This window comes from Amphiprion ocellaris, chromosome 2, assembly GCF_022539595.1.
Source record: "Amphiprion ocellaris isolate individual 3 ecotype Okinawa chromosome 2, ASM2253959v1, whole genome shotgun sequence".
NCBI lineage: Eukaryota > Metazoa > Chordata > Actinopteri > Pomacentridae > Amphiprion > Amphiprion ocellaris.
Window position 1 is genome coordinate 15,186,835 of NC_072767.1, and position 25,183 is coordinate 15,212,017.

Below are 25,183 nucleotides of genomic sequence, written 5' to 3' on the forward strand. Positions count from 1 at the left end.
AAGCACAATTCACATGCATTCAGAAATGAAAAAATGAAGGAATCTGAAAGAGTAGAAAATATCTTGAGTGGAAGCTTATAGCATGACATAAAAAAACACTTCTTACTCACCCACTGTGCTTCTCCAGAGACTTTTAAATCCTGCATTCAAACGGAGAAGCATAGCCACAAGCTCGGGGGGAGAGGGAGCTTTATAAACTGAGGGTGCAGGAGCAATGAAGGCTCGTATTACTCTTCACAGTTACTGCATTTATCCCCTAATTCCTGATTATTCTGCAGTGAGCTGCTAGGTGTGCTCAATTTACAACAGAATAGGAGACAGATTTCATCCCTGGGGGTTCAGCAGCTGAATGCATTTCTTCTTCTCCTTTTCTATTTTTTAATTAGAGCTTAAAAGTTTAGCGGTAAATGCTTAACCGTTTGGGGCAGCGGTGGTTATGATCATGGGCAAAGTATTTTAATAACAGATCATTTAGCATTTTTAGTCACAGAACCCCAGTGAAAGGAGTATTTCAGCACTGGCCCTTGAGGCAATGTACATTCTACACATTCAGAGGAAGACCCTTTTACAGAAGCAGTTTTTTTACCCGTTTAAAAAAAAATTACAAAGTTACTCAGCAGCCCTGCGTAGTCTCAAATTGCAAAACTTCATAAATAGCAAATACACCTGAAAGTTTAATTTGAATAATCCACAAACATGGTTTAGTTTTTCAGGGTTCTTTGGCACTATCACACATGTTTTAGCTTGGTATTTTACCACACTTTGGATTTTAAATTAAGAACCGTGCTGCAATTTTGATGATGAACTCTGTACCTGCTCCACAGTTAATGCAAGCTATTTGCAAGGCTAATGTACAGTTAATGAGATGCCAGGGGCTGGTGAAATCATGCTGCATTTAAGTTTTGATCACTAGCTCACTGAGTCTGTTAGTTTAAGTGGAAATTCAGTGTGACTCTGACTGTTTGATAAGAATATAGTGGAATGATTCACTTCAGTGTAAGGATCAGAAGCTAAAGCATAGAGAAAAAGTTTCCCTTTAAAACAGTTTTACCTCAAATACCTTGTCTTTGGAATACCACATATAGGAAAGTTATACATAGAACCATCCTATATACAGATGAAGCTGTCACTAAAGTTCTGCATTTTACTCTGAGGCCCTATTTTTCTTCTGAGGAGTTTTATCTCTTACAGCACAAAGCAGCTTGCTCTTAAGCTCTCATTAGAACAGCGTCTGGTTTTTGGCTTGATAAACGGTGAACAAGAGCAATGGATGGAGGGATAGATGGGTGGGATGATGAAGACAATAAGTTATGTTTTATTGGCAAGGACTAATTCTTCATTCATCTAATTGAAGAAGTAAGGGTAGATCAATAGGCTTCACCGGGCCGCCCTGTTCTGGCATTATAGCAAAAGACCAGGCAGCACAAATAGATCTTGTATCAGCAACAAGGCTTTGTGTGTTTACAACACATCTCTTATCTTTCAAACTTCCATCTGTCCTGGTGCAGGAATCCAATTATGTCCCTAATATTAACCCCTTTAAAGAATTAACCCCACACACCACTACTCTTTGAACAAATGAAAGCGGGTGAGGAACCTGCTGCCAGTGTTAAATGAGGAAATAAATAATGGATGCCGGCTTTGCCTCTCTCCCTCTGCGTGCCACTGATCCTACCCACCTGGAGGGCTTCTAAATAAGATCCTACGCTGGCTGAGCACAACACAGTAGTTCATTGATCCCCACCCTCTGGTAAGGCCTCTTTCCTCAGGTGGGCATATGAAGGTTGAAGAGACAGATCATATAAAAAAAAAAAAAAAAAAAAAAAAAATCTACACAGAAACCAGACACAGAAATACATACGTAGTGCTGAATGACTCACTTGCCCTCCAGGAAGAGTAGTGCACATCAAAAGAGTCAGCAGCTTGGATGTACGTACATGGGAATGTTATGCTGGTGGTATATTCCAAAGGAAATCAAATGTGGCATGCTCTCAAGAGCTGTCAAATCGCTGTTGGATCTATGCAATTAATATGGTCTGTTTGTTTAATGGGTCCAGAGCAGATGGAGGAGCTTAGGAGTCAAAGTGGAAGAACACTGTGGTGGTAAAACTGGAAACACACAGCCCACAGAACACATGCAGGCGATCACATGACAACACTGACCGGTTCCAGTAAAGACTATATGCGGGGGCAGTAAACAAAGTTGTACAGTGTTTTTATATGTTTGGCTGAGCATAATGCAATGAACTTGTGGCTTGGATCTAAGTAAAGCAAACGAAATCACAGGAAATAGACTAGACGATTTCCGCCTGCTTCATCAGTTAAATGGTAAACACTACACTCGTTGTCTATGAACAGCAGATGAAAAGCAGTTATGACACTGAATGGTCAAGGTCAAATATCATCAACATTAAACATAATTTTCTGAGTTTGTCTCAGGCTGGACTCACACTACGAAGGCTGACTTACCTCATTTTACCCTCCAGTAGGAAAAATCTGGTCAAAACATTCTAGCCCTGGAGACTAACATGGCTATACATTAAACCTGATAGGTAAATCTCACTCCAACTCTCTTTGAAAGATAGCTATTTTATTTATTTTGTTGCTGCCAAGTGTTACTGGTGTTACAACAAGCTGTTACACCACAGTCTCCATTTTGTTTACATCTGATTTCCTTCATGGGATCACAATCCCGACATGATGCTCGGCTTCCTGAATGTTTCCTCATGCACAACAATCTTAACACCATCCTGTAGTGTGTGATGTGCCGTTATTTTTTAAATCTGTAGTTCCTGAAATTAGAGAAAAGAAAATCTGCTTTTCCTCACGTGCGTGATACAACCTGTGTTTCAGAGAAAGTAAAAGAGATTCTTTGATTCTCTTTATCAAATATGTGGTGCATCATGCATTACATTACACTTTCACTTTGAAAATTTGGGTTGCACAGATGATCCTATACAAAGATGACTTACCTCCCTTTATGTAAAGCTGTTGTATGGGCAGATAACTTTGACTTATGCCTGACTTGCCATGGCTGCCACTACACCTTGCCCTAAAAGTTTGTTTTCCCCAGAGAAAACAAAGCTCAAAGACTGAATTTGCAACATAATCAATTTATTCAATAACCAGAATTTCACTCTTGCACTTTGATCACGGCTTTCAGTATTTCAGGCATGTTATGTATGTGTTACGATACGAATCAGAAACCCAGGCGCAGTGCAACGGAGACTCGACAGACAGGCATTGTAGTGTACAAGTATAATTTTATTTACAGCACACAAAAGAACTACAACAGGAAGTGACATAAACTCTGACCCAAAAACAGAAAGTGCTTTACTAAGCTCAGGTAACAACAGTGGAGGAACACTAGAACCAGACTAGTTTAACAAGACTAGGATACAAAATTGAACTAACCTGTACATGGTACCACCAAGTCAGGAAAGTTAAATACAAACTATAAATCACTCTACAGACACAGGCCAAAAATTTTGCGAGACCGGGAAACTCAGGACTACTCATAAATCGGAATGCTAGGACTGAACAGATTTGGAAAGTGAATGGGAAACTTAGCTGAACATGGACAAAGAAAGGGCAGCCGGAGACGTGAGGTCAGTGTAGGGAGGCAGGGCTGTAGCCAGTGTCATTGGAGAGGTGCTGCAGTAGGTGGAGGAAAGCCAGGAATCTTGATGGCAGCAGCAGCAGATGAAGTGAGGAGAGAATCTGGTGATCCAAGCTTGACAGGTGAGGCAGAGTTGACCAAGGTCGCAGGCGGGAGTTCGGTACTGGAAAAAGAGGAGAAAGCGGTAACCACGATGCAGAATCAGAGATCTAGACTGGCTGGCAAACAATACTGACTGAGGTATCGTTATGATCCGGCGAAGCGTAGTGGGCAGCGTCTGGCTTTTTTATGGGAGATGAGGGCAATGTGGTGATCATTCCACCTGCTCGTGTGCCATCTCCGCTGATTGCAGTTGACAGCCGATGTTCGCAAACCACATGCCACCTAGGAGAGAGGGAGAGAGAAGGAGGGAAAGGAGGAGAATCTGACACTGCCAGGCATCAGGTGGAGGGTCTGACAATACGAGGTTCTTGAGTGTGGATGGTTCCATCTTCCTCCACTTCACCGCAGCCCTAGAGCTGAGCTATTTCATGGTGGTGGACTGTAAAAGATGCGACTGTTCAGGATTCCCCAACAGTTCTCAATTGGGTTGAAGTCATCTGAGTTTGGTGGCCGTTCCTCCTTACGCAGAAAGCCAGGTAGAGTACAGAACACCATTGCTGAGTCATACAAGCAGTGTGATCAGGGGCACCATCTTGCGTAAATTCCAATGCTGAATGTCTGTTAAACATTTTCCGTTTAGTCACAGGCCCCAATTTTTTCCTCTTGGTCAAAAGTAGTACCTTTTCTAGAATGTTGTTGGTATAATATTATGCATTAACAGTGGTACCTTGAGGTACAATGCGTTTGAAATGATAAAACCTGCTTCACTACCTTGAAAAGAATATGATGAAGAGAGGCAAAGTCACAAGTGCTCTCCAAATCTCTGCAAATCCAAAAACAAAAAAGTTTTTGAACCCAATGTATTCTGTATGTATTCTCAAACTGTCCAAAAACAAAGCAAAAACTATCAAGTATTTTAAGTGTTTTCACCAAAAACATGCATGAAAAAATTCTTGCTCAATGGGTACAGCAACACTAGGAAATGTTGTCTGACTTGACAGTACATTGCCTGATTAAGAATTAGCAATCACACGTTCCTATTAGATTGCGATAACATGATCACTTGGATGGCATATTTCCACTGTCTTGCTGACAGCGATTGAACTGATCGTTTTCATAATCAATGGCATTTACACTCCTAATTAAACGCTTATGGCAGACAACTTCCCATTATTGCGGCTGACAACATGCAGTGAGAAAAGAGGTCAAGACAAAAATCTTTACTGTTAAGGCAGCGGAGGCACTAATTAACAAAGCAGCACAAAACCAAGCAGTTGTTTTTTGACTTGTTTTTAAATGAGCTGTCAGAAGAAAAGCTTGCAGTGTTATTTTGCTGTAAATAAGAAGAGCAGGATTTAAAAAATGTATTTTTTGATTTGAAATTGGTTGTTGAAAACATAAAAACATACCAAAAAAAAAGTAAGTTCTGCAAAAGTAGGGAGGTCAACCTCCTTACTTTCAGTTGCTGATGAATAAAATAGATTGAACCATCCCTTAGTGAAATCCTTCTTGGCGGTGGATGCTAGGTGACATATTCCTTTTTCATTTTCAATATTGCGTGCTGTTCTCATTGTTCTTGTTTTAGATTACTTCCATTCACAAACTAAAGTGAAACTTTTCTTTTTCTTCAGCAGATCTGTCACTTACGTCAGATGCTGTTCCACTGTCTCAGAGATCTGCAGAGTGCAAGTCGTGTTTCCTCAGTAAAGCTGGGGTGGAAAAATTATCAAGGGTGTTGTTGGCATCAAACCTGGTATTGTAGACTGGAGTTGCAGAGTGCTGCTTCTTACAGAAACACACAGTCAACCCTCTGGCAATGTAATAGTGCATTACCTAGTGCTTTTTGTACTCCTGAAAATGTATCTTAATCCAGCAAAGATTTAGCCGGCCCATCAAGTCCTGTCTGCTGTAATTTACAATGTAGTCTGTGTGTTGCAGCTGTATTCTTTAAAAGAAAACACTTTGATACTTATTGCACTTGTATCGAGGCAGGCAGTCCATCTAATGCACAATCAAACAGTAAAGGATATTTTTAAATCGTATCACTGTTGCTAGTCTCACTGGCAGCTTACAGGTTGACTGTCCCACAGGGAAATCTCCCGCTGCTCCAGATGGCAAGTCCACCCCCAACTGTCTCCATTTTCTTTGACAGGAGGAAGGTATAACAGCACATATGAGAGGGAGAGAAGAAATAAAATGTACTGCTGAAGTTACAGAGTTTGATTCAACCTTCCTTTATGGACTTGGCTTTGCACCAGTCTGACAGCACACCTGGAAGCTTTGCACAGGTTTAAAGCCATATCCTCTCTGATGATTAGAAAATGTGTTGCATCCCCGGGTCCTTTCATTCCCACATAAATGGCTTATAGAGCAGCCTATAGAATCTTTGCAGGAGCGTGTCTGTCCTTCAACGATAAAATGACATGTTTTTGATAGACCTTGCTAGTACAGGCACAAAGGTGAACGTGATGGCTTGCGTTTTGCTAGGTGACAGTCAGTGACGGGGAACTGGTGATGCTCTGAAACACACTCAGGCCTACAGCCACAGCTGGAGAGAGGCATATATTCGTCAAAACACACTCACACACACCATTACCTCTATACCCTCCAAGCAACGATTGGGTTGCAGAGGCTCGGACTCTAATTTAATGTAATTTCATTTATCACTCCGAATTAGATTTCATGTTGCTACTTAATAATTTAAATCCCCTGGAAAGCACTCTTGGCTTTCATCTCAGTTTCAAGGAACACTGGGAAAAGATGACCGGAGGTAACGGCCACTACAGTGACCATGATTTATTTTGCAGTGCAGCATAGGCAGTATAGTGAAACAAGAGAATTTGTGGAAGTGCTATAGTCCGTGATTAAGCAAGTGCAGAGTCGCCAATCAAATCTGTAAAACTTTTCTGCAGTTAAGCTTTATTCATGTTTTTGGTCTCTATCCCCAACTCTGAACTCAACCCAGAGTTACAAAACGTCTCGCTCATGAGGTTTAAGAATGGTTTGATGAACATTTACATTTCATTAATTTAGTGTTGAAACTATTCTGTTTGTTTGTTTGTTTTTTGCACCATTAGGATTCATGAATACGCCACTGCGTCATCTACAATATAAAACCCTGTATGTTCTGAATTTAAGCTTTAGTGTTCGTAATCTTTAAAGGCAAGCAAAGGAAGTTTTGTAATGTCAAAGTATTGATCAAGATCCTGCTATCATTAGATGTTGAACTGTAGTGTGTTTGAAGTTAATTGCTCTAATACAAAAACTAAGATTAGTCAAATTAAGATATTTAAAGAAATGTGTTGCTGAGGAGCACAATTTCACATTAATTTATTTTCACATAAGCAAACTTTGAAAATGCCCATTACAGCTACAGTGTGAAGTGCTTTTAGTTCACTTTCTCTTTTCACATTTATGCATGGACCAAACAATAGAACTTCTCAAGCCTGTTTCTCCAGTTCTACTGTGCACAATTATGAGGCATAACTTATGTTAAATCATATCCATAAAGTCACATTCTCTGCTTGTTTAATCTATTTGACACATTGATATGCAAGAACACAGCCAATGCCATCGTGTCAGGCTTTTAAATTTCAATAATCAATAGTTTATATTCTAATGAAGGAAATAGATTTATTGTCAACTGAGCATCTTTCTCCAGTGCTGAAAAATGAAGCCAATATGGAAGGGCCAAAAGCTACAGTTCTTCAAATATGTCCACTTGGTGTTGGCTCCTGACGCGAGTCAGTCCCTATAAAACCTCAAGTGGCTGCACAGTGGCTTGGTGGTTAGCACTTTCACCTTGCAGCTAGAAGATTCCTGGTTCGCGTCCCGGCTTTCCTGGGATCTTTCTGCATGGAGTTTGCCTGGTTTTCTCCAGGTACTCCAGTCTCCTCCCACAGTCCAAAAACATGCTGAGGTTAATTGGTGATCCAAAATTGTCCGTCTGTGTGAATGTGAGTCTGATTGTTTGTCTCTATATGTAGCCCTGTGATAGACTGGTGACCTGTCCAGGTGTCCCCTGCCTTCACCCTAAGTCAGCTGGGATAGACTCCAACCACTCTGTGGCCCTAATGAGGATTAAGCAGTATATCAATAATGGATGGAGGGATCGATCTCATTACCTAATTTTCCTAGTTAGGACAGCTGTTTGAAGGGTGAATTTATATACAGCTCACCTGTTTAAATTATAGTAAGGTCTACAGTTAAGTAGAATTGTATGGACCACTCACACTCCTCTTTCCTCATTTCTGGATTATCTGGGAGATAAGAGGAGTCAGGCCGGCCAAAGTGGCTATAGCTGGAGCCACCATACTGAGTTTTAAAACTGCACATCAGGAACACTATAGGTAGCATCATGAAGGGTTCATCCATCTGAAAATACAGTCAGTGGGTCTTATGTAAGCTTACTATTTTAACAAATTCATAGACATGCCAATAAATTGCCAAGATCGAGGGCAACAGTAGAAACAGAATGTACTGTTAGGTTGTTTTGTTATTTTTTATAGTTCTTATGATGGTGACATTTTTGAATGATGCTACTCTGGTGAACTTTGGAATATACTCATTTAAAGCAAAGAACTACTTGCATGTGAAAACTGGGGAAAACTAAATATTTGTGAAGATTCTATAGACTAGACAGTATGAGGTGCTCTTTAATATTAAGAACAGGAACCATTCAGTCATGCTAAGATGAATGCTTTGAAATAATAAATTACAAAATGCAAATAAGAAGAAGATTAGACTGTGTTTATGGTTGGCATTTAATTTTAATTGGTTCATTATTTCAGGAAATTACATTTTTAAACTCTCTTGACTGCCACAGCTGTGCTTAGTGCGGTGTCAAGGGAAAGAAGGCTACAGGTCGAGAGTGTTCCTCTCTGGAAACCAGGCTCCTGTGTGGAAAGTCTCATTTGGTGTGAATTTGGATGATCTTCTTCCTCTTCATGCATTAGCAAGAAATGAAAATTGAACTGAAGAGAATCCATTCATATAAATCTGCACTGTCTGCAGTGACAAAATTATTGAGCTTGTGGGGATGCGGTTAAAGATAATTCACGTTTTATATAAAGCAGCAACTTTCAGGCTGGACAGTTTTGCTTATGCTTATTCCTTCTTCCCTAACCTGATCAAGTCACTGTCACACTTATCTTGATCACCCAGACTTGTCTTAGAGAGATCAGACCCCAGGCTGCAATAAAACCCCTCATGTAAAGCTTTACTGTTTCTTTTTGCTTGTTTTCTTGCTGTTTCTTTGCATTTGTTGTTGCTGTCTCCTGCGAAGCCCCTAACCTTGAATAACATAATCTATGCTGGCTGTGTCTTGGAATATTTTTGCAGTTGTCCTTCCAGCGTCCACCTCACATATGATTCCATTTTACGCTCTAAACATACGTTAGCAAACCATCTAAAACCCCTGAGGAAGGCATCTGACACACAGAAAACAAAACAAACAAGCAGACAAATACACAAGCAAAAAATAAGCCTCGTATTTTCTTGAGCAAATGCACCGAGCAGAAGAACACGTGAGGGGAAGTGTTGGATTTGTAGCGGTCCATAGCAATTTTTCTCCTTGACAAGACAAGCTGCCGTAGATTCACCCTTTGTCCAGCAAATGGGTTATTAATATGCACCTTTTTGATCCCAAGACATGCTTTTCATTCTTTTGATCTTATGTAGTCTTTGCACAGCATACTTCAAGGTTAGCCTGACGCGCCAGATGGTTTGTTACACAGAACCATCTGAGAAGCCGTCCTTGGAAACTGCTGGGAAAAGGGTAGGCACTTCCAAAAAAAATACTTGGCAGGTGATTGGTTGAACCATCTGTCAATCACTGTCTCTCACAGGATAACACACACCTGAAATGTGCCCGTAGACCATCAGTAGTTCCTCATATAGGATGCTAACCAGTCCGAACAACTGTGAATCATCCACAAGCTCATAGCCTTAAGCCTCGGTGAGACAGACTCTCTCGTAATCTTGTGATAATCCAGCTACCTTGCAAGGCAGGATGGTGTCGTGGTCTAATTACAAAACTCACACACAAAAATAGTTATGACAATTGCCAGCAGATTTCTTCCATGCTGCTTGTGCAATATGTCAAATGACAGCAGCTAGAACTGGGACAAAAATACATTCATGTCTAGCCAGGCGTACAGGAAATGTTATGCCACAAAATCATTTCCTGAAAATCATTGAAAAGCTAGTTTCCAGCAAATGAACATTTATATTTAACAAAATGAACAGTTCATAAAGAAACACACAGAATGTTATGTTTAATTTTCATTATACATACACTTTAAGAAAACAATAGGAACCCTACCAACTCATTTACACGTCTGGCAGCTGAGGAAATTTCCTCTCCCAGGAACCGGATTAAAACACTCCTGAAATTGATAAAGCCAATCATGTTCTGAAAAATAATTGTAAGAGTTGGCATCAAAAAACTTAAAACCCAGTTGAAACTTCTGATGTTAGCTGTGGCATTTTGCCAGTTAACATTTGCAAAGAAGAGCTTGGGGGAAAAAAAAGGCAAGTATACAGTTGAAGTCTATCTCACGCTGGTGTCATAAAAAAAATTCCAGTCTTGTTTGTGACCTTTGTTACATCTAAACCCCCGTCTTTCTTTGACGTCCTTATCTTCAGTTCAGAAGTTTGATAGAGTAATGGCACAGAATATAGTGTATTGTAAGAAATGCAGAGGTATTATGCTATGAAAGTAAGCTAAAGCTGAGTAACCTTTTCTTTACTTCTATGACATTTCTGCTTTATTAGGGGGAATGATAGGCAGAGTTCAGAACCATAAACATCTGAAGAAGGTTAGCAACATAGAGCAAAGGTGGCGAGTTGGATTCAAACACAGACGCAATTCCTCGAGTTCAATAATCCGACGTATACAATACATGCTTTGTGGTATTTGAGAGATAAAAAAAGAAAACATGCATATCACACATTGTTTTAGATGTGCATATCAAACAGCTCTCATGGGACTGTTTGCTGTCATCAGCAACAAGGGCAAGATGAACCCTGGAATGCTGCTGTGAAACAGCATCTGTCCCACGGTGTGCAGTATAGAGCCACTGTTCCCTATGAAATGTCAGCGTGCCCTCATAGATGACTGGTTTTCATCAGGATAAGGCTTGATCCAGAGATAAAGTGCCTCTCCTTATCGCCCATGACAGTTCTCGCTTGTTCTATCACATACAAAGTGTAGGCGCATGCGGCGCCGTTCACAGGACTCCCCGCTGGCATCAATAGCAGCAGGATTTTCGAACGGGATTTTACTGGTCTCAGGCTTGTGAGCAGCGATCCCTGATGCAAAGCTGTCTTATCTGACAAGTGTGTGCATGTGGGTATATTGTATTCTCTTTTTCATTGTATGCGTTTCTTTGTATCTACATTTGTGTGTATATGTTGTGTATGGTCGTCACACTGGATGACTACACAGACACTAGTTATCTCCAATCAAGAGCATGGGCATTAGAGCACCCCTCCACCACTGCAGTCGTTCCCTGTCACTCTTCCCTTCTATCCATCCATGCTTCCACCCATCCATCTATCCACCACTAGCACTCCATCACCCCCCTCCCTTCCCCCTTTATCCCTCATCCACAGTTGAGCTCAGACTCCTGGGGAGATTATGTCTGCCTGTCAGCCTCTCTGGTATGATAGGTTAGAGCAGAGTTTTTATTTTTTCATCCTTCCTGCTCACGTGAAAGCTGTCATGATTGGCACTCATCTCAAGTTGTGATTGTTGTACTGTGTGCGGATTTGTGGGGGAGTCGCTGCTTAGATTTCGATACAGAGGCAAAGCTCTGCTGACAGCCAGAATGACAAAGGTGCGGCAAGCAGTCAACGGCTCTTTATCGGTAAATGCAGGAATTCTCTTGTCTCCAAAACATCTCCTCTTGGGAGACGTCTCGTATTGCTGAGTCACAATGCAAAACAGAACTCAAAGGGAATCTCAGTAAAGGACTCTGCTCCTCTAGGAATGAAAGGAAAACAGAACATCTATTTCAATTTAATTGATTCAGTTGTTATTGACTTAATTTGTGCAGGAGGATTCATGCAATGAGTGGCTAAGGCAAGATCTGAACCAAAGCCAAAGGTGGGAATGAGTAATTGCACAAGTTAACATTTCAGCCATTATTGCATACACTTTACAATCAAGGGACATCTCTTTCTTCATTACTGTGGTTCTGCAGACTTCAAAGCTATCCCATTACTTTTTCCTGATGGCCAACTTCCATTTTAATTTTTACCCAGACGGAATGACTTCATTGTTGTTGTCTTATGTACAAGGTCGATACATTCTCATTCCACAAAATAACAGAACAACTTATTTGTGAGTAGTAGACATTCAGCTCAACACCAACCCCATTAAATGTTAACAGGCTGATTGTTTTCTAAAGAAATATCTAAAATGAAACGAATAAAAAAAAAAAAATCACTAACTAAAAGTTCATGCCTGTTTGACCCCCCACATTATACATTTTCCTCTGACACAGGCAGCGGGCTGTAATGATGTCGTCAAATCCCCCAAACGTATTTTTAATCTAAAACTATACGGCACGTTTTGCAATGCTGCACCAGATTCCTAAGACTTGCAACTTTCTTGACATCTACCTTCTAAAGTTCAACAGTTAGACTTGTCTTTCTTTTCAGCACCTACCATTCTGACATCTGTCTCCTCTGACTGACGACATACCTTCCTAGTTCTGTGCAAGCAATCAAGGAAGTTACTTTGCTCCAAACTGGTGCCACTCACTTTTTACTCATTCTCTGCAGCTAAAGCCGGGCATATGCACACAGCTGTCACAGCTGTCGTTTTCCTGTCGCTCTCAGGTTAAACAACCTTCTCTCCTGCGGGTTCTTGTCCAGCCAGCGTGCTGGTTAGAGCACTAAATGTGACTCAGATGAAGCATCATGACATGTTAAAAGATTGTTTTACTTGGATTCAGTCATAAGGGATCTCACAGCACAAGTGTGACACATACTTTGTTTTCCACCCGTACTGTGCCAAAGTAGAACTTGAGAGAAAGGAGCAGCTTGCGGCACTTATTGTGTGCGTTTGTGACAACATTGATGTTGGAAAAGAGGAAGTTAGAGGAAATGCAAGGCAGTAGATGCCAACAGTGCTGCTAGACGACCATGAAGAACTTGATGAGCTGTACATGTTTTATTTAAAAGTGGAAAAGATGAAATATGACACTGGACTCTTGCTGGTTTTATTTCTGTTTTTACAGTTTGTTCTTTTTGTAGAGGCAATCTTTTGCGCTTTTTTTTTTTTAACAAATTCTTTTCCACATGTACCCTCATCTCAGCAAATCCACACTGTCCCTGCAACTCTTAACAATGAAAATTACTGCAATTTGTGCCATTAGGTGTTCTTTCCCACAAGCATCGTCGTGCCTTGTTGAATTCCCAATTGTCGGAATACCTGCAGTCTCAGCAGGAGTTTCTATGACTCACCCTCATCTCCTCAGGGAACAGAGAAATTCAGCTCTCCTGAAGCTGTCAGAACTTGACTACAGTCCCAGTATGGGCTCTTAAGAGACAAATGAAGCAAATTGTGGTCGAATATATAGAACGCAGGAACGAACAATGCTTCAGAAATACAGAATATTGCAGCAGTTCTGTATGATGTCAGACTGCACACTATCTGCCTCAGGGTGAACCAATGAATCAAGGCAGTTCTTAGTGGGAAAGTTCATAGTGGGAGATAGACAGTGGAATAGAGTGAAACAGTGCGAGAAGCTTACTGGCAGTTATGGTGGTGCCAGATGGGAGAGGGAAGAGCTGCCCAGGAGAAGCGCCAATAAGCACAGACAAGTAGTGCCAGCCCAACTGTGTCTAACAGGAGGTCCAGCTATTTAATCAAACCCAACACTGAAACCCCACCAGTGCCAGATGCAATTCAAATCCATATATAACTCAAACGCCAATTAGTTCTATATAGATTTCCCACCACTCCTCCTGTCAAAGCTCTTAGAATAGCTACTCCTTGTTGTAATTTGTGTAATAAACTGAACCCCCATAGGATGAGAGACCTAGAAGACGTGACGGATTTCAAAATTATGGGTGATAGGATCTAGCTGGAAAACTGAGCTCATGATGCATGCAGCGATTTGTAAAGATGCTCTGTCAATAGTGTTATATTTACACTGCAAGCACTTGTTACCATATGCAAGAAGTTTCAACATTTGTCCTTCACTTAAGTTAAATCTGTCTTGCAGCTGGCTGTTGCTATTGCCAAGATTCAACCATCCTGTCATTTAGGTGATTGAGGTGCCAATATAGTTCCACTCAGATACACACACCTAGTGAAGAAAACCACTAACTAATAACAAGACCATTGTCAGGATATCCCTTTGAGAAGGCTGATGAAATCATCTGGTGCCGCTCTGTGGGGACAATCCAACAGAGGAGGGGACAGGTAGTTTGAGCAAGAAATAACTGAAAATACCTTGATTAAATTCAGAGGTGAGAGATTTTCATCAACGTGATACGGCTCAGTGGGGGTGTCGGTGTGATAGTAGGGGCCGGGAGTCTCTCCTGTTGACAGAAAGGACACACTGCTTGTCAGCAAAGTCATCTTTTCCGTGCACAACATCTGTGCTGATTTCGTGCTGCACTGTAAGCAGCCCATTAATCTAAACCAGGACCACTCCTTATCGTGCAGAGCGACAGGCACCCTCACACTGTGTACTGAGAATGAAAAATAGATATGAGGTTTTTTTTCCTCCCCATTCACCGCATTTGTCTTTATGTCTTTCTCTTTGTGCCCCTTATTCTTCTTATCAGCTACCCCCTCTTCATGCGTCTATGAGGTCATTTGAATTTGACATGGTTTCGTGTCTGGTAAGCAGTGCAACACAGAAATACCCCTCCCAGGAACACCAGCATGCTTCTTGACCCCTTTTTTTGGAGCGCTGCAGCCTCAGCATTGGATCGATGCACAGTGGTGCTGATGCTGTGGCATTTCCACTGGGAGATGGATGTTGTGGGGTCTATAAGGCAGCATAGTGACATTTACATAAGGAAGAATGGATGCTGTTAGACCAGTGAGGAAAGAAAAGAGGTGGGAGAGTAAAAGCCACGCAGTGTTATTGCCCCATCCTCTCTGATGTTCCTTGACAGTCATTTTGCCCCTCCTGCTGTGGTACAGAGACGGTACACGAAGTATTTTCTTTACGCCATCTGCAATTCCAGCCGGCAAAAAAACCAAGGTGATGGCATATGTCAGCACACTGCAACCAACATTGGAGGGAGGTTAATGAATAGATTTAAATAAAGATTTCATATTTTTCAGTTGGTTGGAGCAGCAAGACGATTCAGACCCAAGCCTCCCTGCCGTCATGGGCAAAGTGGTTCTATATAAAAGAGGACAGAATGTGCAGAGGGACTGAGTGCAGCAGAACTCAGAGCTGAGCCAGCCAAACTTGAAGTTATTCAATCAAAAATGAGTACATTTCACATTATGAGTATCCTATTGAATGTAGGCCAAGGTGTGCTGTGCACAGAAAATGTTTCAAAGCCCAGGAAATGATTGCTAGAACGCAGTTATGTCAGGGCAACCTGGTGCCGGCTGCTTCAGATAGTAGCTGCTTCCATAGAAAAGATGTTTCTTCAAATAGCATATATTAAGAGCCATCGTTTTCCTAATTTAATGGTTAAATTATACTAAATGATGTTTAATACATCAATTAGTGATGAACGTGAGCACGTGACTCGTGATGGTGCCAGTGTGTATGGCTTGCCCTCTGTCTCTGCGCACTTTTCTTGTATTTTTGTTAGTTTTACTGGTTGTCACTGTAGATGTCAGCTCTCTGCTGGTTTATGACCGCCAAGCACTACTTGATCTGAGACCCTCTTTTGAAAAATTGGTCTCATTTGAACCCGATGGGCACAAAACCGGCTGCCCTCCGCTTCTCTCTGGGATACCGGCTCGCAGGCGCCAGGGTAAGCGTGGAGGCCGGCTGGTGAAACTGAAGGCTTGGCTGGTTCTTTCTGCTAAGACGCTCCAACGGATCGGACCGGAATATCACCGCTTCGTTTCGTGGCGCACTCTGGATCCAATCGACCCCTGTTTGGTTCCAGTGGTCGGTCTGGACGAAGGATTCTCCACTCGCCGCCTCCCAGCTGCTAACCCTCGCTGGCGTGGGGTGAACCAGCTGAATCTCCAGCTGATAGCTAGGAGTCCATTGACAGCTAACTCCCCTGCTCCTCCTGCTCGGTTTGCCCTGGTGAACGCTAGATCGCTAGCAAATAAAACTTTTATCCTGAAGGATTTATTCGAGTCACGGGGATTGGATTTTCTCTTTATAGCCGAAACATGGTTGGCTGTGGGTGAGTCAAGTGCCTTTTGTTAACTTTTACCGCCTGGCTGTTTGCATTTTAACTCCCCGAGAACATCGGGCCGTGGATGGGGGGCTTGCAACTGTCTTTAAAAGTAACTTTAAGTGTAAGCAGCTCGTACCCACGGCATCATATGCCAGCTTTGAAATGAACATATTTGAACTGAGCTCTGCGCCCCCGGTGTTGTGCGCTGTCATTTACAGGCCACCCAAATACAGCAAAGACTTCATTAGTGACTTTTCGCATTTCCTAGCTGAATTTGTACCGGTGTATGACCGCATTCTCATTACTGGGGACTTTAATGTCCATGTGTGTTGTCCTGAAAAGTCACTGGCGAAAGACTTTTTAAATTTGACTGAATGTTTTAATCTTACACAGTGTGTTGTTGGTCCCACACATGAACATGGCCACACTCTCGATCTTGTTCTTACTCATGGTCTTATTGTCTCGAAGCTTGAGATTTGTGATGCAATTTTCTCTGATCATCTGCCTGTTTTATTTGAAATTCCCCTATCTTGTGCTGTATCCAAACCGTGCGCGCCTGTGCGTCGTGGCCGTATGGTTAATCCCTCCACCGCTGTGCACTGTTGCTCTGTCCTGAACGTAGATGACTCTCTATGTTTAAACAGATCCATTGATGACTTTTGCGCTGGTTTCAATTCTGCTTGCAGAGCTGCATTAGACATTGTCGCTCCTGTGAAACTCAGGCTGTCTAAACCAAAGTCTGAACCCTGGCTGAATGACATTACGCGCGCTGCCAGACGTGAGTGCAGAAAGGCTGAAAGAAAATGGAAAAAGGATAAGCTACATGTGTCTTTTCAGAATCTGAGAGATAAGTGGCATTCCTGTCAAAAAAACCGTCAAAGATGCAAAAACTAGACACTTTTCTGACATCATTGTTTCCAACGGTAACAACCCACGTGTTCTTTTTGATACTATTAAAACAGTTCTCAGTGCTCCTGAGCCCCACTGTCCCGAGGACCCATTGAAAATGTGTGAGGATTTCTTGCAGTTTTTCATTCGTAAAGTGGAGAGCACTAGAGCCCTTATAAGTCGTCCTGCACATGACCCAGGCACATCAGTAACTTATTCTGCTGTTTTTAATCAGTTTGAACCTGTTAGCCTGCATCTTTTAGAACAAGTTTTCAGTGAAATGAGAATTACAGGCTCCCACATTGATGTGATTCCTCCTCGTCTTTTTAAAGAAGTCTTTCGGACATTGGCACCTTTTGTCCTTGATATTGTTAATGGCAGCTTGGCCAATGGTGTTGTCCCTTTGTGTTTTAAACATGCAGTGGTCCAGCCTCTGTTAAAGAAACCAAACCTTGATCGACAGGAACTCTCCAATTATCGGCCAATTTCCAAACTTCCTTTGCTGTCCAAAATTTTGGAAAAATTTGTGTACATTCAGCTGAGCTCATTTTTAAATGAAAATTGAATTTCTGAAGTCTTCCAATCGGGATTCAAAACTGGCCACAGCACTGAGACGGCTTTGTTGAGGATCTTTAATGATGTTCTTCGGGCTTCTGATTCTGGTCATACTGTTGCTCTTCTCCTGTTGGATTTAACTGCAGCCTTTGATACGGCGGACCACCAGATTTTACTGTCACGGTTGGAGAACTGGGTGGGAATAAAAGGTCCAGCTTTAGCCTGGTTTAAATCATATTTGTCCAACAGAAGCTTTTCCGTCCAGGTCGGGGATTCTGTTTCCATTGTGGCCCCTCTGATGTGTGGTGTACCGCAAGGGTCAGTTCATGGACCCTTGCTTTTTTCATTGTACTTGTTGCCTCTTGGGTCAGTTCGGCGTAGATATGATGTGTCGTTTCATTTTACGCAGATGACTGCCAAATTTATTTGCCTTTGAAACAGTCCAAGTCCCTCCTTGAATGCTTTGAAGAAGTAAAATTGTGGATGGCTTACAATTTTTTGCATTTCAATGAGCATAAAACTGAGGTTTTGCTGTTTTCTCACTCCGGGGGTCAAAGCTGAGCTTGGCTCTTTAACCCAAGCTGTACGCCCTGTTGTGACGAATCTGGGTGTAAAGATGGACTCTGTTTTTAAATTAGATACCCAGATCAGTGCTGTTGTGAAATCAAGTTTTTATCATTTGAGGCAACTTGCCAAAGTGAAGCCTTTTTTATCTCGTCACAACTTTGAAATTTTGATCCATGCTTTTATTACCACTCGTTTAGATTATTGCAACGTGCTTTACTCAGGACTCAGCAAAACCTCACTGTTGTGACTTCAACTGGTTCAGAAAGCTGCCGCTCGCCTTTTAACGGGGTCACGTAAATATAACCACATAACTCCCATCCTCCAGTCCCTCCACTGGCTCCCCGTGCACCTCCGTATTGATTTCAAACTTCTTTTATTTGTTTTTAAATGCCTTCACGGTTTGGCCCCCCTGTACCTGTGTGATCTGCTGGTTCCCTACAACCCTTCTCGCTCACTGAGGTCAGCAGATCAAGCTCTACTGGTGGTGCCTATGACCAAAAAGAAACTGAGAGGTGATCGTGCTTTTTCTGTGGCTGCTCCTAAACTGTGGAATGAGCTCCCACTACATATCAGACAGGCCGATTCCCTCCCGATTTTTAAATCTCTTTTAAAAACACATTTTTTTAACTTAGCGTATGGCTCAGCTTAGAGCTGACTTTTACTGTACAACCTGTGTCTTATGTCTTATTTTTATACTCGCATTATTTTATTTGTATTTTTATTTGGTTATTTATTCTTTTATTCTATTATTTAATGTGTACAGCACTTTGGCTGACAGTGTTGTTTTAAAGTGCTTTAGAAATAAAGTTGGATTGGATTGGATTGGAATTCATAGCCAGATTTTGACTCCATAACTAAGCTTTATGGCTAATTAGACTTTTTCAAATAAAATGTGAAACATTTCTTCTAATAAAGTAGTCATGTGTGATATCAATGGGACGATATAGGATATGGCAAATGCCACACATTTTATTAAACTGCACCAAGGAAAGAATTAGCTTAGTTTCGCAAACCTGAAAAATGAGTCCAATATATTGGAGAATCTGTCTCATTTACTGATCTCAGACATTCTGCCTGTCTTATGTGTGGTTTTATTGGAAGGAATGACTTCTGTAAAATCACTCACACTGCTTCCAGTTCAGGATTATATTGGATATAAATGGATCAAAATGGAGCTTCAGGTGAGCTATCGACTGCAAAAGTTCTTATCAAATAGTGTTACTGAATTAATCTGTTTTGATGCTCATAGCAGAATCAAAGTGAGATGTAAGGACTTCGAATCACTCAACAAATGTGTCAGATATATAAATCTAGTACGTCTTATTACATGAACAGAAAATTGAACTGTGCTCTCAAAGAATAATGTATAAACTTGATTTACTTTGCTAAATAACAGCAGACCAGGGTCAGCTCAGGACATCGGATTTTACTGTGCATGTGTTTCACATTTTAACCAGAACAAGGATCTTATGCTTAATGTATGCCAGCATTAGTTTAATTTGTGTCTCTCAAAAATAATCTGACTCTGGTGTGACATTTCATGCATTACCATAATTACCAAATAAAGGAAATCTTCAGAGGTGCTGCAAATTGCAAATGTAATAGTGTCCTACATCATTATCACTTTTTGATTCTGACAATTATAACAGGCTCATAATGTGTTAATAATTCCTTATAAGCACTGCATCCTCTAAGAGAAGCAATAGCCCAACAATAGAGCTGCTTGTGCAATCTACCATTCCATTCTAATTAGTTCACAAGCTTATAATTTACTTGTCTTTCTGGCTGAGGCTTTAACACATCACTGAGTCCAGTTGGTTGTTTTTTATCTTTGGATAGTCTCATCAGCTCCGTATTCCACTAAGCTTCTGAAGCAGCACAGTGGGGAGGGTTTTTTTCTTCTTTTTTTTCCCAAATTGAAAAACCCTAATCTGTGCCAGAGAGAATTTCCATATCTGCTACTGTGTTGGTTCAGAAACTGCTTGCCCTGTCTCTGAACTGGCCAGTGAGCGTAGGATTGTAGCGGAGTGCTTCAGTTCAGGCAGACGCCTGGAAATGATGCTGCACTTCTGTCTGGCCAATGTTAGCAACACTAGTGCATTAGTGTTGACTTTGTTTGCAGTCTCCAATGAACTGAGACCCATCTGGGCAGTGTTTTAAGAAAGCTAAATAATTTGTTGACTTGCTCATTTCAGTTTGTGTCTTCTGATAAAACATTTTTGCTTGGTTAAATATGAACACAACAACAAGCAGGAATACAGTGTATGATTACAGAGATTATGTTGCAGGCTGGAGCTGGTTCTTCTCATGGGTTCCAACATAAACCATTTCAAAACAATCTTCTTCACAGCTGGATGTCATGCTTTATTATTTTATTTTTTTTTTTTAAATGCAGGCACATAAAACATTCCTTTTGGCCTCCATGATTGGAAGTTATATATGTTGTCAGAGAAGCTGACAACCGGAATGCAAAGATATCCTCCCTGCATCCATGCTGCATAAGTCACCTCAATCCATGTGTCTCTGTGGAGGTCTCCAACATCTATGAAAAAACATCACTTTATTGTGCTCAAAGTGAACATCTGCAAATGTCCCCACTGCTAGAAAACATGCATAACCACACCTTTACAACACTGCTGAGATTGCAGTAAGAGGTCTATTGAAAAGCTGTTTCTTTGTGCCGTGCGACACGCAACATCTGCAAGTCATTTGACACATTGCAGAATTATTTCGCTCTCTCTCCAGAGATGAGTTGTGCCCTAAAGACAAACTGCAGTGATGAATCTCCATAATTGTCTCCCTCCTTCTTAGTTGTTCTGAAAGTCGGGGCCCCGTTCTCAAGGCAAACAGAAGTAGCCCCAGCTGTTTGGAGAACGGCAACAGCAGTTTGGTTTTTTTTTTGTTTTTTTTTTAACTCAGAGCAGGAGACCAGTCCCAAGCAGGCCCATTTTTACCTGACAGGTAACCTTGCAAACTTCTCCTGCAGCAGATCTCGCTGAAGTAATGGATGTTGAAACTCTATGACTCTTTGCTTTGCTGTGAAAACTTGTCAGTATTAAATATATTCTTAGTGACACTGTTACTTTCATGTCTTTAACCCTTAGATGCATAAGAGGGTCAAAAATGACCCAGTGAGGTCATTTTCCTGAAATATCTTGTAATGAAAAGTTTTTTGTCATTTCATTTTCCAGCTATTCCTCAAAAAACATGCTTTTGATATCATTCCATTTAGGTTTTGAAGTTACCTTTTATACTTTTCAAGAAATTGTAAAATTGTAACGTTTGTAATAGGGCTGTCAAAATTAATGCATTAATGCAGATTAATCCATCATCATGATTCATCTGGTCAAAACTTTTAACGCAACTAACCCATCTACCGAGACATATCTGGCAACACATTTCAGGCAATTTGTCCAAGTAGACTTACCGTCGTGCAGGCCGCCGCACATGGGCAAATTGGATGTTGGCATTGTTCCTTTGTTGTTCTGTGTGATTTCTTTCTTTTTTCAATTATCAAAATGTGCAAAATCTGTTATAAAGTGAAAAACAAACATATTTCAAACATGAAATCATTCTTGTATGAACAAAAATATAATTCAAACAATAATACAAATGATTATTCTTAACCAAAATCGCAAAGATTGTATAAAAACACATTGATTCTTCTACGAGTCATTTTTAACCCATTTATGGAAGTGTAGGGTCCACTCATGCATCTAAGGGTTGAGGGCCAACTGACTGGTAGTCTTAAGTTGGGTTAAAGTAAAGGAAAGTGACCTGTAATGTGAAATACCAGGCACCTCTGACAGCATTTTGGAACAGTTCTCCACTGTTTGTCTACACATGCACTTCATGCAGTAAGAAGTCAACTCACATTATTCCACAGACCTACAGCTGCGTGCAGAATACTGGCAGTTAAATGTGGATGTAGACAATGCAGGATTCAGAGTTAAGTACGATGTTTTCAAATGTGTCATGTGGAAGAAAATGCATTAGATAGACCACATGGTTTCAGTGAACAACACCGGATGTAAGATGCAACCAAACTCATTTGCAATGTATTTCTTTTCTTCCTTTCTTTCTTTTTTTTTTTGCCCTGCAATATTAGCATTTGAATGGAATGTAATTGCATCTCTGGTAGCTCGAAATGCATCTTAGCTATATGGAGTCCTCATCAAAATAAGCATCAAATCAGTTTCAGAGGCAAAATAATCACTGTTGTGCAAAAGTTTAGCGCACTGACCCAGCGATGAGCCAAAACAGCTTGTGCCATCACCACATGTTGGTAATAATCTACCCGGGGTACATGAATGACATTGAAATCACATAGAAATGCTTATGTGGAGTGAGTGTGGGGGGGTCCTCTGCATCCCTTCAAAGCTGTTCTACCAGCAGCCATCAGGTCTGTGTGATGAGCTCCTGGCATGTGCAAGTAATGTGTGCCGTGGCGCCAATGTCCTTTCATTCCTCATTTCACTTTAAAGCTCTCTGCATGTTGGCTCATCATGATGAAGTTTGGATTTCATTCCTCCCTCTGCCCCATTCCAATCTGTCTCAGTCAGTGAGAACCACATGTCCTGCCTGTATTTCTGGACAAAACATTTCTATTGCATTTTAATTGGTCTATTGTAGTCCATCGTAACAAGCTTCCTTTCAAGTCTACTGTGTATTAAATATAATGTGGGAGAAAACTAAGCTGTGAAGAATTTTACATCAAAATGTGCATTGTCTGATTGTTTATCTGGCTGCTCTTGGTATTCTTGAAGTCTCTCTCTGGTACTCTGACTCCTGCTCATATTTGCTGTGGTTAAAGATGCATTGTGGGGAGTGATGATCTTGTTTTCCACTTGTGTGACTCTGCTGAGACAGCCCTCTCTGCAAACTCCCAAAGCTTGTCGCTCCAAATACATACACATAAACACACACACACACTCCCAAACTGTGTGTGTATTATTTGTCAGAAAACAAATAGGGAACGATGTCTCCACACACACACACACACACACACACACACACACACACACACACACACACACACACACACACACACACACACACACACACACACCACTCACCACATGCATTTTCAAAATTAGCGATAAATTATATGCACACTTTTGTCCACTTTCTCTGTGGCTGCTTTTCACCGGCAGATTTAAAAGTCATGTTATCTATTATTTTTAAAAAATGCCAAAATTACACCATTTATCAGGGACAGGAACTGCAAAAGGAACTGTCTGATTTTAAACTTTCCAGTGATTGAACTAATTGTGTATGATGTGTGCTTGTGTCGGAATTGTTATAATTGTTATATTTCATCAAAATCATTTTATTCTGCATTTCTCCAACAACTAAGAAGCCATGATTCAGTCAGCTACGACCAGCTGAGCTGTGGACTGCATTTAAACAGAACAGAGAGGACACATTAATGAAAACCAATTAGAGAGATCCATCCATCCATCCATCCATCCATCCATCCATCATCTATACACCGCTTAGTCCTCAATAGGGTCGTAGGGGGCTGGAGTCTATCCCAGCTGACTTAGGGTGAAGGCAGAGGACAACCTGGACAGGTCATTAGTCTTATCACAGGGCTACATATAGAGACAAACAATCACACTCACATTCACACCTACGGACAATTTAGAATCACCAATTAACCTCAGCATGTTTTTGGACTGTGGGAGGAAGGCAGAGAACCCACGCATGCACAGGGAGAACATGCAAAAAATAAAACATACATGATGAATAAAATAACTGCAGCATGGCTCAAAATAGTATACAGAGGAACATGTTGTCAGCAGGTTGTTAAAGACACAATCAGCATGGTGAAGTATGTTTTTAGAGTCGATGTGCAGAGCAGTGTGAAAAACACCTAGTTTGTAGAGGTGGCAACAACTTAAGTGGCAAAATATGAATAGTCCACAGAACCTTGATTTTTTTTTTTCCCCCCTAGTCTTTCTAACACCTATAGGGCACTTAGAAAGGTGTTGTATCTGTTGATTCCATTTTTCTATTTATATTTTTTTGAAAAATGCTAATCAAAGAAATTCAGAAATTTAGTTCTTTTATGTTCTTTTTAGTTCTATTATAACTTTGCAATACTGCACAAAAAACATTTGCGTTTTCTTTTCTTCTAGCTATGGTTGTGCTGCTTCCATAGAGGAGCAGGACTTTATATTGCAGTGAAAATGAGGGTACAGAGAGTAAAAATCTGAGAGGAGCAAAAACCACACAGAATCTACTTCTGTTTCAGGTGGTAAATTACATGTTTAAGTTCGATAAATAGATCAGATGGCAGTTGCTTACAATGACTTGGTTCCAAACTAATTCCAACTGAATTTCCCCTCGGGAATTAATAAAGTTACTGTATTGTATTGCATTGTAAAAAAAAAAAAACAGAAGTCATGTCATTTCAGGGTGAGCAACTCAGCTCAAGTGTAACTCGATGGTTTAAAGAACAAACAAGGTAGCTCACCCCTCATCCAAACTAAACACTGATATGAACAGCATGAAACTCTTAGTTCACGCAAACTAGTTATCACTTCCAGATGCTCTTAGCTCACCACAACAGACTGTGGTCAATTTCTTACTGTAACCTTAACTTGGAAACACATTGACATGTGACTAGTTGTGTTAAACCACAGTATGTAAAGTTCCATTAACCTATGCTTATTGTTAGATTTCATTGCGATGTTTGAGACATTCCTTGCAAAGACTTTTTCCACCACCTCAATACAGTGGAGGTGAATGGATTATTTTCATCTTGTTTGAATGATCTGAAACAGCAACATTGAATGTGTAGGTCACTGTGGACAACCCAGCAGCTATGGTGTAGAAAAAGTGTTTCATGAACCTACTGTTAGAAGAAACACATTTTGTATTTTCAGCGGAAAATAAAGTGGCATCTTAGAAAATGTAAATGTATTTTATATTAGTTTGGCTGGACTGCACAGTGGCTCGGTGATTAGCACTTTCACCTTGAAGCTAGAAGATCACCGGTTCACATCCCGGCCTTCCTGGGATCTTTCTGCATGGAGTTTGCATGTTCTCCCTGTGCATGCATGGGTTTTATCCAGGTATTTCAGCTTCCAAAAGTCCAAAAACATG

At 40.9% G+C, this 25,183-nt stretch overlaps 1 protein-coding gene across 6 annotated transcripts in view; it reads left to right on the forward strand.

The window, feature by feature from the left end:
- The first annotated feature begins 15,470 nt into the window (after positions 1–15,470).
- The window catches only part of LOC118471156 (uncharacterized), a 37,412-nt gene continuing 27,699 nt past the window's right edge, over positions 15,471–25,183 (forward strand). For all 6 annotated transcript variants that reach the window (XR_008603106.1, XR_008603107.1, XR_008603108.1 and 3 more), the window contains exon 1: positions 15,471–16,069. Coding sequence is in view for 2 of the 6 variants with exons in the window: in XM_055014863.1 (XP_054870838.1) it covers positions 15,472–16,069 (598 nt within the window). In the remaining 4 variants the exon portion in view is untranslated. The remainder of the gene's footprint in view (positions 16,070–25,183) is intronic.